Raw genomic sequence first — 16,227 nt, 5'->3', positions numbered from 1 at the left:
TTCCAGAAAAATAAAAAAGAGAGGAGAAATTCGCAGCAAAATAACACTGATCCCTCCTCTCGCAGTTTCCAAAAGCAATAGGCATTCAACAGGAGCAACTGAACAAAAAATTACTTTTTTTCTGGGAGAGCCCATCTTACACACGAAAGCCCACATAAAGAGGGGACAAATTATTATTATTATTATTATTATTTTCTAATTTACAATGTGTCTTTTTCTTTTCTTTTTCATTTTTGGGGCCTTGTCGTGCTGGGAAAGCAAATTGCGATGACGGAAGTGATGACGAATATTTCACAGACGAGTCTAGAAGTATATCAACGCTAGAACACCATAGACGACTCGTCGGTCATCGCATACGTCGTTTTTGGAAACGATGAGAAAAATCTCGAGCACATGCCCTATCTCTCTGAACCGTAAATTCCATGGAAAATCCCGCCCCGCCCCGCCCTCACAAAGAAATTATGAGCAATTGGCTTGAGAGATGGGTTGTAATGTGTGATATTATTGAAATTATGTATTAGGTGATGTAGTAAAGTTTCACTGAATTTTTTTTTAATATCCCCTTTATCGGATTGACCATTATAACTTCGCATATAAATCCCGATATATCTATAGAATAAGTCAAAACGATTAAAAGATGACATAGTATAAATACTCTAACACTTCTTCTCACAAATAGGATGGATTTCGGCCTAAGACTAGAGTGTGAAAATATATAGGGTCGACACCCTCTCTCGATTCTGGCGAGGATCGTCGGTCATCGCCACCGCCCCATCAGCGATGGGCTCATTCTCTCAAATAAGTACATGAAGTGAACATTATTTCAAATAATAGGGTTTTGAAGTGGCCATGTTAATCTCAAAAAAAGGGTTTGACCTCACCGGGTCAAGGGCATTTTCATCTTTTAATTTTTTTTTTGTTTTTTTTCCTTTTCTCCTTTCTTTGTTTTTTTTTATTTTTTATTTTTCTTCCTTTTATAGTTTTTTTCTTTCCATAAAAAACAAACTCAAAAAATCTTTATGTAAAAAAATGATAGCACTTCGGACCTTTATTTGAAATTTTTAGTTAAACTTCTTCCTAATATATACTTGCTACAAGATGATGTGTTAAATTTTGATTGGTTGGTAATAAAAGTAAGGGTTAATACCACGAAAAATCCCAAATTGGTACACATGTGACAATTTTACCCCTAACTAATATTTTGACCACTAAAAACCCCAAACTGATACATTTGTGACAAATTTACCATCCGTTGGTTTCCGTTAAATTGAATCAATACCACAAAAAATCACAAACTGATACACCTATGACAAACGAAGGGTAAAACATAAAACTAGCAATCAGTCAACTGCCGTGTATCATTCATTTAACAAAGCAATTTGACAGTAAAATTTAACGAAAACAAACTGATGGTAAAATTGTCACAGGTGTATCAGTTTGGGGTTTCTTGTGGTCAAAAAATTAATTTGAGGTAAAATTATTAGAGATGTAACAGTTTAGGATTTTTCGTGATATTAACCCTAAAAGTAACACATATGTGAAACTTGTTGAAATTATCGATTAAAAAATTTAACCCGTCATTTACCGTACAATGAACATGCCTATAAGTACCCACGCTCTCCCCAGCCATTTCTTGCTAAGCACTGTGCGGCGTCTGCCTTATTAACCAGAGGCGCCTGTGCATCGGTGTGATTTGCGCTGCTGCTTCTCGAGATTTAGCAAATGGCGGACGAGGTGATCCTGCTGGACTTCTGGCCGAGTTTGTTCGGGATGAGGTGCAGGATCGCGCTGGCGGAGAAAGGGGTGAAGTACGAGTACAAGGAGGAGGACCTGAGGAACAAGAGCGACCTCCTCCTCCGGATGAACCCCATCCACAAGAAGATCCCCGTCCTCGTCCACAACGGCAAGCCCGTCTGCGAGTCCCTCATCATCCTCCACTACATCGACGAGGCCTGGTCCGACAAGTGCCCCCTGCTGCCCTCCGACCCCTACCAGAGGGCTCAGGCCAGGTTCTGGGCCGATTATATCGACAAGAAGGTAAAATTCTCGCAAAGCTGAGATTTTTATGGTCGTAGCTGTACCTATTTGTTTCGAGTCATGCTATATCGGACTAGCTGGGTCATTTCGGATGCTGGGTGGACAGTAGGGATCGAACCCGCTTGCTGGGTAATCGTGGGTGTGAATGATTTCACCCCTATACAGACTGGCAGTCGCCTATCTCGAGCTTGTTAGTATTGCTGAGTGCGCCGTCCTCTCCATAGTCTTAAATCCGGATGTTTCTTGGCGATGTGAGACCTCGTGGTGACTCTGAAAGTCGGGAGCGCTGCATGCTTGGTTAAACCCTCTCTGCCTTCAGCGGTGGGGCAAAAATATGGAGGGGAGGGGGGCGTTTGAGCTTATACGATCAGATTGTTCTTTATATGTATCTACTGGGTATGGATGCGGTTTATTCAATTGATTTCTTTGTCACGGTGAAGTGAGTTTTCGGGAAGAAGTTTTCCAGCAAATTTAATCGTATGTTCTGGGAAAGAATGCACGAAAATTGGTTGCCTAGTCTGTTTATGATGAGTGAAATTGAACATCGAGTGATTCTAATGGTCTTATAAAAATGCTCGCAGTTCTATGACCTGGGGAAGAAGTTGTGGACCACAAAAGGAGAGGAACAGGAGGCGGCCAAGAAGGAGCTGATTGACAGCCTGAAGCTACTGGAAGGTGAGCTCGGCGACAAGCCATTCTACGGGGGAGAGAAGTTAGGATTCCTGGATATAGCGTTCGTCCCCTTCTACACCTGGTTCTATGCGTACGAGACGTGCGGAAACTTCAGCATCGAGGCGGAGTGCCCCAAACTCATAGCGTGGACCAAGAGGTGCCTGGAGATAGAGAACGTGTCCAAGTCTCTCATCGAACCTCAGAAGGTGTACGACTTAGTCTTGCGGCTCAAGAAATCCCTAGGCATTGAGTAAAGATCTGGATGACTCGTTGTGGGTACTTCTTATCTTTATCTGTAGTCTTAATGTTATAGTTGCTGTTTAGGTCTTTCTCTTGTTGTTGAATTTCTGGTGTTGGGAAAGGGGACACTTTGTTGTGTCTTCCTTCGAAACTTATGTTGGTGATCATGATGGGCAACAGAGAGTTGCTCATTCTGAGGCAGTGTTTGGTGTGCAATTAAAGATTAGCTACTTGGATTATGAGTTAGCTCGAAGCGTTTCTTTTATGATCTAGTCCTTTGAGTTTCAGTTGTAGTTAAAACGTGGATAAGTACTGGGTGGACTTGTCAAAGCTGAAAAGATATGCAAATGTGAAGCCTAATTTGTACCTACACCAGCGGTGATTATCGTGTTGGAGTGAATCCTTATGTATGCGGGAGCAATTATATTGATCAATCTCAATTTTGTGGGGGGTCCTAAGGCTTTCTCTTTTAGAATTGATTGCAATTGCTCCTGGCGAAAAACATTTCTTCAGGACTACTCGATTCTTGCTCTACCATGGGCGGCCTTTATCGGCGCCTCTACGAGGGCAGGAGTTGAGCATTGTCGTTGTATTTCCCGTTAGAGAAGAAAACAAGGGCCAAGGATGGGACAAGCCAATCGGTTTGGCTAGGCCATGTAAAGCAAGTGTTTTTTATGCCTCAACAACTTCGTCCACAACAAACAGTGAGTTATAGTACATTCTATATTTGGAAAACTTACGACACATCAAATATTGAAACACAGACCAACATCCACTAAACGACTTTAGATCCTTTTGCTTCTAATCGACCCCGAACCTCTTCTTGAGCTCCAACATGAATCCGTGAACTTTTTTTGTGGTCGGCCAGAGACTTTGAAACACTGTCTTTCTGGGAACACCTCTTGGCCCACGCAATGAGATTGGGGCACTGTGTCTCGATGCTCAAACCGCCGCTCTTCTGATAGCCATAAAACCAGCTATAGAAGGGGACAAGAGCGATATCGACAAGCCCTGATGTTTCCCCTCCGAAGACGGGCTTGTCGCCGAGCTCTCGTTCCCACACCTTGAGGCAATGTACGAGCTCCCTCTTGGATGCCTCTTGGTCTTCTCTGTTGGTCAAAATTATTCGTCTCCCAATATCATAGATCTGCACATTACAACGACATGAGTGAAGCATGTAAAGTTTTAATGAAAATGACAAAGTCACAAGAGAAGGAGATTTTTTGGTGAATTCGAAGTAAAGCTCGTACTTCCATAAACAGGAATATCTTTACGGACTTGGACTTTGGACCTGACTTCGTTTTCATTCTTCATCTGTCTTATTTATTTGTGCTCGATGCTTCTTCGTACCCTTTGGAGTTGGTAAAGACGGAGGTGATTGATTTTCGTGTACTCCAGTGAAATGACAGTCAAGAAACACGAGTTTTCTAGTCGTTTTCGGACGGTGATGTTAAGACCATTATCAACCACGACCTCACTAACACAGCCATAAAATTCAGCCCGCGGAATAAGAGAAGTCCAGTGCTATGAAAGTTACGTCCGTCCGTTCTTTCTTTAAAAATCTGGTACGTAAAATGGCCACACAACCTTGGATGATTAAACTCCTGGTGACACCTAAATTTTAGCGACCCAGTTAATCGTTCGTTGCATAAAAATTAGGGATCGATTCCAATCCCTAGAAAAAAATTAGTTAAATTGCATATAGATTAGGAGTATTTGAATTAGTATTTAGGCTCATATAGCTACATTTGCATTGGACCGGTGGGGTATGAACTTAAGTGAATGGTTTTGAGCTTAATTGATTGGACTCAGCCCAAAAGATTAAATGTTTGTCCAAGCCTATTGAATACATATATGGCCGAAATTTGCATTATAGAGCAAGTTGGAATAATTGAATTATCGAATTATTAAATAATATACTTGAAAGATAATTCATATTATTCTGTGAATATTCAGCTAGAGGAAATAATCAGAAAATTGCCTAAGTTGAGTATCAGAATTAGGAAATAATATATCTTGGCTTTTGCAAGATAACCTTAGCTAACTCTTATAAATAGATGTGTTAAGGTTCACAATTGAGGAGGTCACAAAATTGAAATGCACGGCCACAATTTAGAGGGGGCTTCACAGAATACAAAAAGAAAAAATTCGTGGGAGGCCACACAGCTTACGCGACCATTCAAAGAAACACCAAAAAGAAGGGGGAGGTTCAGTACGTGTTCTGCAGAAAGAGAACACCTAGTAGAGTTCTTGGATTCTTCCTGTAATTGCTGCCCGCGCGACTACAAAAGGAACGAGCTTTCTTCGCCTTGGAGGCTGTCACCTCCATCAGCACCGAAGTTACGTCTCTAAGTCATCACTGACTTAGCTGTCACGGAGCCTCCTCACCGATCCAGATCAGCCGCATATGACACACTCAACGGCTCGGTGTAACATCGTCGCTGGGCCGATACTTCCGCTGCTCCTGCACCAATCCGAGCTACTTCCTGGTCGAAGTGAGCCCTGCACCGATCGACCCCGTTGCTGTTTTCTCTGACCTAATGATGGTGTTCCCCTCTGGCCGCGACCCAAGACTTCACCGGTGATCTGCTCTCAACCCGAGCCATACCAGCAGTAGGGGCAGAGCCTTGCTCTTCTATCTTTTGCTGGATTTGTGAAGCTGGTCAGTGATCATCGAGCACCACTGCGAACACCACTGTCGGCTACAGCAATCCGGGCCATCCCGTCAAGTTGGAATTTGGAAACGCTATCCAAGTGATATTGCGAATTAGGTAAGAATCTTCATTAATTCGATTTTCGTATATTTTGTTGCCTAATTTGTGAAGTTGCAGTATTGTTTGAATCTTCGAATATACTCATATCCATGAAATCCTCAGGTAGATTTAAATTAGGAATTATTTCCTAATTTCATAATGTGCTATGGTCGTCAATCCGATCTCCCACCCGAGATATGATTCGCGATTCTTGGACAATCCGATCCTCGTGCCCGGGATACGATTTGTCAATCTATTTCCAAAACTAGATGGATATTGATAATATCTTGTGTGATTCGATGCCGTGTTTGATGTGGATATGATTTCTTTCTATCTTTGTTTGATTTGAATTGATTGTCTTTCCATATAAAAAAAAGGAAAAGATCACCAAAAACCCCAAACTATGTCACATGTGACATATTTACCCTGAAGTTTTTTTGTGACATCAAAAACCCCAAACTATGCTGTTTGTGACACATTTACCCCATTGTACTTTAGTCCATGGGCATTTTCGTTTTTTTTGCTTTTTCTTTTTTTTTTCCTTTTCGGTGAGGGCGGCCCTCGCTGGCGTCGGGCGAGGGCTGCCCTCGCCGGATCCGGCGAGGGCAACCTCGCCGGCGTCAGCGAGGTTGCCCTCGCCGGCGTCGGGCGAGGCCGCCCTCGTCGGCGTCGGCGAGGGCCGCCCTCGTCGGCGTCGGGCGAGGGCCGCCTCGCCGGGCGAGCGAGGGCGACCCTCGCCGAGTCGGGCGAGGCCACCCCGACTCGCTTAGGCGAGGCGACCCTTGCCCGACTCGGGCGAGGCAACCCTCGCCCGACGCTGGTGAGGCCCGCTCTCTCCTGAGTCTGGCAAGGGTCGCCTCGCCTGGGCGAGCGAGGGCGGCCTTCGCCTGAGTCGAGAGAGGGCCGCCCTGACTCGCCCAGGCGAGGCGCTTGCCTAACTCAGGCGAGGGCAACCCTCGCCCGACGCTGGCGAGGGCCGCCCTCTCCTGAGTCTGGCAAGGGTCGCCTCGCCTGGGCGAGTGAGGGCGGCCCTCGCCGGAATGGAAAAAAGAGAGCAAAAAAGACAAAAATGCCCATGGATTAAAGTACATTGGGGTAAATGTGTCACAAATAGCATAGTTTTGGGTTTTTGGTGTCACAAAACAAAGTTCAGGGTAAATGTGTCACAGGTAGCATAGTTTGGGGTTTTTGGTGGTTTTTTCTCTATAAAAAAATACAAAAAGATTAGATAGGATCAAAGTAAGTTTTTTTTAATAGATTGAATGCTTTTGGGTTTATCTAGTTAGGATAACATTCCAATTTAAATTAGGATTTGACCTAGTTTAATTCCTAAAATGAATTGGATAATATCTTGCACTAGATAATAAATTTTCATTATTTTCTAATTCCGAATTTCATGAAAAAAATACCAAAAATAAACATGTGCTTGTCATGCTAGAATAATTGCGTATTAATTTTGGCCCGTCATTAGAAACTGCATGTTCAGGTCATTTAATTAGGAATTGCATTACATGCATTGCATATACGTTAGTTTTCACTTAAATAAGAGAAAACCCTAAAAAAAGATTTGAGTGAAATCATATTTGGGTTGTCAATGTGAGTTTCTAACTAATATCGCAGATGCTTTCATTGCTCTGAGGTAAGTCCCTATCTTGCAAGTGTTATATTATTGGTTGCGCACCCGCGTGATCACCTCACATGTTAGAAGTAATTTAAAATCAATCCAAGCTGCCTGCGAATATTTTTTTGAAATAAAAGAGAAAAGGTACCGAAAGGGCATTAGAGAAATCTAGTATAACCAAGTCCCCGAATCCATATTCTCTGGTTCGTAGGAATAAAGTAATTCTCCCGATACTTTATTTGAGTTTCTAATCGACCCACCAAAAAATAGATTAGTGACGACTCCTGATTGAAATGATTTGCATGTTAAGAACTTAAATCTTAAGTCGCGAATTGGTAAGGGCTTAGGAGAGCCCGAGTTAGGCATAGGTTTAATAATCCATTAACCGAACTCTTAGGTGGTGCACCCGCGGGAGGTTTAGGTCGCGACAACTCCATTCCAAATGTCACGGCTTTTGGTTATGATAACTATCAGTTAAGTATAGTAAAAACGTAAATAAAGAGGGCGCACTAAAGTTACACACTTGAGCGTTGATAATTAAGCATCGTTTGATGCAAATATGTGGGCCATATATACCTTCTTGACAACGTAGTCAGCCCAGAACATGCCTTGGGCGCTACGATAGTGATCAGATGGCAAAATAGGATTTGTAACGGTGCTTCTTGACGAAAACGTAATGGAAGGTAAATGTATCACACAGATATAAGTTAGGGGGATTTTGTAAAATACAAGAAAAATGTTTAAGGTAAATGTGTCACAGTAAGCATAGTTTGAGATTTTTTGTGATTTTTTCCTAAGAAGAAAAAAATAATGCTAGATGTACTAAAACTTCTTACTAATATATATTTGCTACATGTGTTAAATTTGGATTGGTTAATAAGGATATCACTAATACATAGGTGAAACTTGTGGAAATTATCGAGTAAAACTTAATACATCATTTACCGAACAGGCGAACATTATCTTAATAAGAAGGGAAAAACTTATGAAAAATTTTAAATTATGCTCGTCATGACATATTTACTCCGAACTTTTTTTTTTTTTACACAAACCAACATCCGCTAAATGACCTGGGTCCTTTTGCTTCTAATCGACCCCGAACCTCTTCTTGAGCTCCAACATGAATCCGTGAACTCTTTCATGGTTGGCCAGAGACTTAGAAACACTGTCTTTCTAGGAATACCTCTTGGCCCATGCAACGAGCTCGGGGCACTGTGTCTCGATGCCGAAACCGCTGCACTTCTCGTAGCCATAGAACCAGCTATAGAAGGGGACGAGAGCGATATCGACAAGCCCCAATGTTTCCCCTCAGAAGAAGGGCTTGTCATCGAGCTCTCGTTCCAACACATTGAGGCAATCTATGAGCTCCCTCTTGGCTGCCTCTTGTTCTTCTCCTTTGGTGAAAATGATTCAGTCTCCCAATCTCATAGATCTGCACATTACATTATAAATGAGCGAAGAACGTACAGTTTTACTGAAACTGACCAAGTCATAAGATAAGGAGATTTTTGACAAGTTCGAAGTAAAGCTTGTACTTCCACAAACAAGAGGGAAAATGACACAAATAGTCCATGAACTTTGGCTTAATGTACAATGTGGTCCGTGAACTTTTAATTTGTTCAATGTGATCCCTGAACTTTTAATTTGTTCAATATAGTCCCTGAACTTTTTGTACATATTAAATTTAATCCCTGAATTATATGAAAATATTCAATGTTGTCTCTGATCTTAAATAAATGGAAGGGCTACATTGAACATTGTCATATATTTCAGAGACCACATTGAATAAATTAAAAATTCAGTGATCATATTGCATATTGGGCCAAAATTTAGGGACCATTCGTATCATTATCCTTAAACAAGAATATCTCCAGGGACTCAGACTCGGACTTGACTTTGTTGTCATTCATTATCTGTCTTATTCATTTGTGCTCGATGCTTCTTGGTACGCTTAGGAGTTGGTAACGATGGCGGCGATTGATTTTGTGGACTCCAATGAAATGACAAAGTCAAAAAAGAAGAAAGAAAACGAGTTTTCTAGTCGTTTTCATTCCGGCGATGTTAAGACCATTATCAACCACCACTACAAAAAAACAAGGAATTAGTCACGAAAAATTAGCGACGAAAAATTTTTCGTCGCTAATTTGCGATGAAAAAAAAATTCATCTCTAATTTGCGACGAAAAAAAAATTCGTCGCTAATTTGCGACGGATAATTTTCTGTGGCTAATTTGCGACGAATGAAGGTGCATACGAAGTTTAATTTGGTTGAAATAAATCGCAAGAAAAGGTATATGAAATATGAACCATTTGTCTTGGCACAACAAGCAATTCAAGTATATTATGCATCACATCCTAGTTTGAAACGTGACAAAGCTGATTGGTGGGCTGTATGTAAAACCAAAGCACGAAGAAAAATCGAGGAACATTGGAAGGATACAGCATATCAACAAGAGGGAGTTTGTAACACGGTTGAAACTGAGGAATATAACATTCCAACTTTATGAGATCCATGTGGAGCAATGATAGATGTGGATCCAACTGAAATTCGCGAATCAAATTTAGAAGGTGTTGCAGAATCTGATTTTGAGACAGAGGATGAAGATGATGCTCATGAAGAAGTTGAAGATCAAGACGAAGACGAAGGTGAAGACGAAGACGAAGATAAAGATGAAGATGAAGATTATGATTATGATTATGATTTTTGAGACTTTTTACTAATTATGTGTAATTATTATTATTATTATTATTATTATTATTGAGACATGTGTTTATTGTTGTTGTCATAATAATTATTATTATTGTTGTTGTTGATTATTATTATTGTTATTATTGTTAATGTAATAGGTCGTCGAAAAATTCGTTGCTAAATGGCGACAAATCAAATACTATTCGTGCGATGACATTTGCGATATTTTATTTTCCATTGGATTTGGATCGTCACTAATTGACAAAATTAGCAACAACCTTTGCGACATTTTTATTTGTTGAATTGTTAAAAGGTCGTCACTAATTGGCGACAAACTGAATTCGTCGAAATTTTTTTTATTTGATGAATTGTTAATATGAAAGGTCGTCGCCGTCGCTAATTCCGTCGCAAATTAGTGACGGATTTGAATCTGTGGCTAATTAGCGACGGAATTAGCGACAAAAATAAACTCTTGCGGCATTTTCCCGACTATTTTTATTTTCATCGCTAAATCCGTGGCTAATTAGCCACAGATTTAGCGACGAAAATAAACTCTTGCTTTACTTTCCCGACTATTTTTATTTTCGTCGCTAAATCCGTGGCTATTTAGCCACGGATTTAGCGACGAAAATAAACTCTTGCGGCATTTTCCCAACTATTTTTATTTTCGTCGCTAAATCCGTGGCTAAATAGCCACGGATTTAGCGATGAAAATAAACTCTCGCTTCACTTTGCTGACAATTTTTATTTTCGTCGCTAAATCCGTAGCTAAATTGTTTATGTAAAATGACGTCGCTAAATCCGTCGCTAATTAGCGACGAATTACTATCGTCGCAAAATTTTTTTATTTTCTAATTTGTTTATGTAAACTGTCGTCGCTAATTAATGACGAAAAATAATCCGTCGCTAATTTCGTTGTAAAATTCGTCGCTAATTTCGTCGTAAAATTACATTACAAAAAGTAAATCGAGCCACGAAAAATTAGCGATGAACGTTTTTGTCCGTGTTCCCCGCCCTCACTTCCAATTTGCCAGCCCTCATCCCCCATTCTCTCTCTCTCTCTCTCTCTCTCTCTCTGCTGATTCCTCAGATCCCCCCTCCCCCCGCGCTCCCTGTTTTCCCTGCCTCTCCCTCTTTCGTTTCTCTCGATCAGATCTGTTTCCGCTTCTCCTTCTCCTTCTCCTTCTTCCCCCTCCCCCACACCCCCAAACCTCTCGCGCTCGCTAGGGTTTTCGGTACCCCCCCCGCGCTTCCTCCCGCGACTCCTCCTCGCCCATGGCCTCCGGAGCCCTAGAGGCCGCGGAGCCCGAAGGGGCGGCGGCTCCTCCCCTCGTCGAGGGCAAGGAGGAGCTCCCCGAGAAATTAGAGGTGGAGGAAATTGAGCCGTGGTTTCGATTTTGGTCGAGCGAGATTAGCAAGGATCAGGTAGCCCGGGCCTCTCCCTCTCCCTCTCTTGTGGTCTGTAGTTTGCTTGAATTTTTTGTGAGGAAAAAATCGTAGATTTTATGTCGCGAGGGCTTGTGATGCTTGTTTCATGGAATTGATGTTCGATGTTATTCGTTTTCTCGCTCGTGTGCTGTTGGGTTTGTGGTGGTCTGAATTCGCTCACTGTTTTCTGGTTGGGTTTTTGGTCATGACGTCTTAGGGTAATTGGGGCGTAATCGTTGAGGCGGCTCGTGGTTTTGGGGGGTTTTTTTTAGTTGAGTAGTTGCTGACTTTGTTGGGAAAAACGTAGTTGTAGGATAGTTCGTGTTTGTGCTATTCTGGGTTCTGGTTTGGATTTGTTCTGCTGTTATGCGCTCATTTAGGTGGCACTGGCACTGCTCTTGTCTGTGTGTGTGTGTGTGTGTGTGTGTGTGTGTGTGTGTGTGTGTCTGTCTTTTGCAATCTGGGATACTAGCAGACTTATTTTTGCTCAGCATCGCCAGTCACTTCCTTTGGGTGTGTGAATTATGTCCAGTGGTGACAATATGTCCCTTAGTTTGATGGTTACTACGGACTGTGACTTAGCCATCTTAATTGTTAAAAGTTTTCTCTCGACTTGCTGGTGGGTTTGGGGGGACTGAGAATATCAAATTGCTCTTTTGGAGGCGAGCTGTAGAGCCGAGAGGTTATTCAAATTAGAGTAACATTAAATTTGTAAAGATGATCTACTAAATTGATTTACTAAGTTATGTTATAGACTATAGCTGAGCTTGCGAACAAGGAGGCCATATTCAACATTAAGTAGAACTCTGCTGCATCAGTCAGTGAACTAATTTAGTGGACTACTAGTCTTTAGATACCTGGCATTATTCTCTAAATTATCTTAAGAGCTTCTCTATTGGGAGTGGTGTGTGGATGGTTTTGGTTGAAGGTTGTGGCTTTGGGGATTCAATCGGAGAGTTGTAACTCAAGATATTTTAGATATTTTCACCATTGGTTGATGACCATAGCCTATTGCATTCGTGTATGATTGGTTTCTTATGTCTTTTTTTTGCTAGACTATAATTGGTTATAGGTTTCCAGTTGTATCCAATTGTTAGCAAGGCTGCTTTATACTTGTGATGTGTTCTTATAAAATCAGAGTTTTGAGGCTTTAAATCAGTGTGCGGTTGCAGTTGTTGTGGATCCCATTTAGAGTGTCAAAGGGAAGGTGGTGATTGATGCCTTCCGTTTGATCAACCCACAAACCATGATGCTTGGCCAAGAACCCAGGCAGACAACCTCTAACCTTGGACATCTCAACAAACTGTCCATCCAAGTGAGTGCTGACCAGATAATGCTCTCTTTGAATATTGAGTTTTGATCTTATCTCGTGGGGTTGACTTCATATTTTTAGGCATTGATCCATGGGCTGAACAGACACTATTACTCAATTGCCATCAATTACAGAAAGAATGAACTGGAGGAAAAAATGCTACTTAATCTTCACAAGAAGAAATGGATAGATGGCTTGACGCTTAGCCGTTTTGACACACATTCTAAAACCAATGAACAGACTGTTCAGGTAAGTCAAGGTCTTAATCTGTCGCAGCTAGATTAGAGAATTGGTTGCACCAGTCACTTAAAGGTGGATTCTGGACAATGCAAGACAAGGCCCTCTGCTCAAGCATATTTTCATCTAGTGTCCATGTTTTCCTAATTAATTAAGATCAATTAGCTTGCGATGCATATAGACTTTCATTGAACTGGATGTTGAGAAGCTGTCGTTTCTTGCAAAACGAATGATTGTTTTCAAATTCAGATCCTTGTTTTAGTTGGATTTTTATTTTGGGTGTCCAAGGCTCGGAGGAGAAAAATTTAGGTTTTATCATCCAAAAGCTAAGGACATGTGCTTTATGCTTTAGGTGTAGTGTTGTTCATTCTTAGGTTCTCTCTTGTACAAGTTACAAATGTACTACGTCTTTTTTATCACACCACTGACCTTTCTGATTTCCAGTTTCACTCAAAGAGTGTTGCGACTTGTCATGGGAGACAGATTTTCGAGAATTTTAGGGGAATAACAGAAGATTATTGGTTGAGATCAAGCTCCTCTTTCTTCAGAAGGAGATATGCTCATTTTACTGGTAAGGGCAACTTATTTCGAGCAACTGTACATATTTTGCTTTTTCCTTGGGTTGTTGGGGGAAGGTTTGTCTAAGACTCCCTTTTTTACAACTTATTATGTAATATGTTGCCATTGTTCATAAGAAAGATTTAAGTTTTTTGTGGCCTTTGTTTTTGAGTGTTATTAGTGACAACTTGTTATTATCATTTTGGTTGACTGTATCTATTTCTGAGCAGTAAACTTTTGTTAGCGCGAATCCAGGTGCCCCACGGTAATCATATATCAGGACAAGTTCGTTTAACAAATACTCCCTCTGTGGAGATTAATGGCGATCACTTGCTTCAAGAGGTTACTAGAAGCAGAAGACCAGTGTATGATTTGGACGAGAGGAACTGTCTTGGTATGTCAAATCTAGGGACTTCACCTGCAACCATCGACATGAAGCTACTTAAGTTGACATGGAGAAGGTTAGAAGGTTTGGCTGCTAGACTTGGTGGAGCCAAGAACATATTCTGTGAACTTTTTTCTGATAACAAGGCTGAGAACACCTTTTGGTTGGATAGTTCCTCAATTGAGAAGGTCTGTCTTGAAGAGGAAGAATGCACCTTTCAGTTTGGTTCTTTATTTATGTCATTTTTGTGGAAAATGTAGATGAATGTATTTCATTTTCATATTATTATAATATTTTGATGTTATTAAGTGCTTAATCAATGTTAAATATTAATTCCAAAAATTAATTTTGCTTTTAATTAGGTTTAAAATCGAAAAATAAAATAAATGATTTTATTGTACGATCATAAATTACAAAAGTTTGTTGCAAAAATAAAATTTCGTCGCTAATTTCGTCCCTAAACGATATTCGTCGCAGAGTTCATCACTGAAGAATTAATAAAAAAATCGTCGCTAAATTCGTTCATGAATAATGTTAATGGCAAAAGTAAAAAAAATTTGTGACAAATTAGCGACGAATTTTGCCACGAATAAGTTTGTCGCAAATTACTATCCAAACAAAAAATTTCGTGGCAAATTAGCGACGAATTTTGCCACGAATAATTAGCGACAAATTTTGTGACGAATAATTAGCGACGAATAAAGTTCGTGGTAAATTAGTAACGAATTTTGCGACGAATATAGTTTGTGGCAAATTAGCGACGAATTTTGCCACGAATAATTAGCGACGAATTTTTTTTCGTCGCAAAAATTTGCGACGGCGTATTAGCGACGCATTTTTTTCCGTCGCTAATTTCGTCCAAATTCATTTAGTGACGAATTTTGCCAAATTTTTTGTGGCAAAATTCGTCGCTAAGTCCTAATTTTTTTGTAGTGAAGCTAAAGTAGGACTCGCAAGGCATAATTTGGTCAACTCAAGGTAGCAAGGGTTATCTACAGTAAAAAATGAAGTGGACAAAATGTGAGCCTAATTTGATCTCCGGACTTATTTTCTAAAATCTATGTTCAATCCTTGCAAATATTGAAATATTTTTCTCGAGAAATTCTGTCTCAAGCTCAAAATCTTCTTGCTTTTCAAAATGAAATTCAAAAGTTTCAGCGTATTTACCAATTTGTTGGCTACCTCTATGTGAGGCTCACAAGTAGGGAAAAAGACATCACGAGTGCCACAATTTTCGTACGACGCATACTTAAGTGCATAACTTCTAAAACACGTTCACTTGAGTGTCAAGACTATCAATCAATCACTTGAGTTCCAAAACATTTTATCAATCAATCAACTTTCGTACGATGCAGACTTGAACTTGATACAAGATATACCATCATAAAATCTATTTGCAAAATATCTTTTATCTCTTTATTCATCTAAATATCTGTCTGATAGAAGCATTTGCTTCTGCCATTATTAAACTGTCCTTGCATCTATTAAAGTTCAACTTGTAGTATCCCGTGAATATTAATCGAAGTTTTTAAATCAACCCATTTATCCCCATAGGTTGCATTACAAGACTCAACAGATTTGGTAAACAAAATAATTGCATGTGGTACAATTCATGAAGGCATTACATAGTTAATTCCATTGCTTTCAGGAAAACAATTCAGGAAGCAATTCGGTAAGGAATTATTAAGTTTATCGATGACAAAGGACAAGGAAAAATGGAAGTCAACGATCATCCTTTTCCTCGAATGGTCGGTATAGCATCGGCTAGATTTGAGGACAAATGGACCAAGAACAACTTTTAAAAACGATGTCGATAGGATATCGAAGCATGTACCTATTTTAAGGTAGAGGGAATGATGAAAGTGAAATGGCAGTTGGCGAAGCACATACGACCAAGTTAGTTTCTCCAAGAAAGGCCCGATGAGAAAGAAGTTCCCTCGAGCAGCAATATGAAAAGAGTAACCCTAATGTTAGAGCGTCCTAACACCCTCTCACCCACTTAGATTTTATTTGAAATTTCTCCAAACCAAGACCAAAATCACTTTCTTTTCCCTTCAATTTTTCTCAAATCCAAACTATTTCCCCCAAATCCATTCATTTTCGCCCTCAAATTCTTAAACTCTCTTAAGTTTTCACCAAAAAACACCCAAGATCCACCCTTTCCTCCGAAAATGCCGATCGAACACATAGCAAGGAAGCCAGAAATCGGTGTTTCATCTCACCGGAGAGAACAACAACGCAAAGAAGAGGTCGAATCGACTCCTCCACAAGTTGGATTCAATAAAGAGTATTTTCG

The 16,227-nt window shown here is 40.4% G+C and overlaps 3 protein-coding genes across 11 annotated transcripts; 2 read left to right on the top strand and 1 right to left on the bottom strand.

The window, feature by feature from the left end:
• Nucleotides 1-1,646: 1,646 nt before the first annotated feature.
• LOC115667597 (probable glutathione S-transferase) lies at nucleotides 1,647-3,212 on the top strand. The gene is made up of 2 exons (XM_030589155.2): nucleotides 1,647-2,037; nucleotides 2,619-3,212. Exons 1-2 carry the CDS (start codon nucleotides 1,723-1,725, stop codon nucleotides 2,961-2,963), a joined length of 660 nt encoding a protein of 219 aa, XP_030445015.1. The 5' UTR covers nucleotides 1,647-1,722; the 3' UTR covers nucleotides 2,964-3,212.
• Nucleotides 3,213-3,724: 512 nt separating this feature from the next.
• Nucleotides 3,725-4,256, bottom strand: LOC115667596 (probable glutathione S-transferase parC). Its single transcript, XM_030589154.2, has 2 exons — nucleotides 4,200-4,256; nucleotides 3,725-4,096 (listed from the first exon to the last, which is right to left on the bottom strand). Exons 1-2 carry the CDS (start codon nucleotides 4,254-4,256, stop codon nucleotides 3,725-3,727), a joined length of 429 nt encoding a protein of 142 aa, XP_030445014.2.
• Nucleotides 4,257-11,169: 6,913 nt separating this feature from the next.
• LOC115664523 (aminodeoxychorismate synthase, chloroplastic-like) lies at nucleotides 11,170-14,247 on the top strand. Of its 9 annotated transcripts, none has more exons than XM_056318924.1 (5): nucleotides 11,184-11,436; nucleotides 12,612-12,754; nucleotides 12,833-13,000; nucleotides 13,433-13,559; nucleotides 13,791-14,247. In XM_056318924.1, the coding sequence occupies exons 2-5, from the start codon at nucleotides 12,686-12,688 to the stop codon at nucleotides 14,189-14,191; spliced, it is 765 nt and encodes a 254-aa protein (XP_056174899.1). In that variant the 5' UTR covers nucleotides 11,184-11,436; nucleotides 12,612-12,685; the 3' UTR covers nucleotides 14,192-14,247. The 9 variants fall into 9 exon arrangements, with proteins under 9 accessions (XP_056174904.1, XP_056174903.1, XP_056174899.1 ...); XM_056318923.1 differs by having other exon boundaries at nucleotides 12,599-12,754; XM_056318925.1 differs by having other exon boundaries at nucleotides 11,184-11,469.
• The last annotated feature ends 1,980 nt before the right edge of the window (nucleotides 14,248-16,227 follow it).

Source organism: Syzygium oleosum, unplaced genomic scaffold, assembly GCF_021117445.2.
Source record: "Syzygium oleosum isolate NSW1041296 unplaced genomic scaffold, Sole_v2.1 Sole_v2.16, whole genome shotgun sequence".
NCBI lineage: Eukaryota > Viridiplantae > Streptophyta > Magnoliopsida > Myrtales > Myrtaceae > Syzygium > Syzygium oleosum.
Note: the sequence above shows the minus strand (reverse complement) of the source record. Positions and strands in the feature narration are given on the sequence as shown.

Excerpts from the sequence above, each read along its gene's own strand:
- LOC115667597 (XM_030589155.2), top strand. The coding sequence starts at position 1,723 with ATGGCGGACGAGGTGATCCTGCTGGACTTCTGGCCGAGTTTGTTCGGG. Across the intron at positions 2,038-2,618 it reads CCGATTATATCGACAAGAAG|TTCTATGACCTGGGGAAGAA; the intron begins GTAAAATTCTCG and ends AAATGCTCGCAG.
- LOC115667596 (XM_030589154.2), bottom strand. The coding sequence starts at position 4,256 with ATGAAAACGAAGTCAGGTCCAAAGTCCAAGTCCGTAAAGATATTCCTG. Across the intron at positions 4,097-4,199 it reads AGATATTCCTGTTTATGGAA|ATCTATGATATTGGGAGACG; the intron begins GTACGAGCTTTA and ends TGTAATGTGCAG.
- LOC115664523 (XM_056318922.1), top strand. The coding sequence starts at position 11,287 with ATGGCCTCCGGAGCCCTAGAGGCCGCGGAGCCCGAAGGGGCGGCGGCT. Across the intron at positions 11,437-12,832 it reads GCGAGATTAGCAAGGATCAG|GCATTGATCCATGGGCTGAA; the intron begins GTAGCCCGGGCC and ends TCATATTTTTAG. Across the intron at positions 13,560-13,790 it reads GAGATATGCTCATTTTACTG|CGCGAATCCAGGTGCCCCAC; the intron begins GTAAGGGCAACT and ends AACTTTTGTTAG.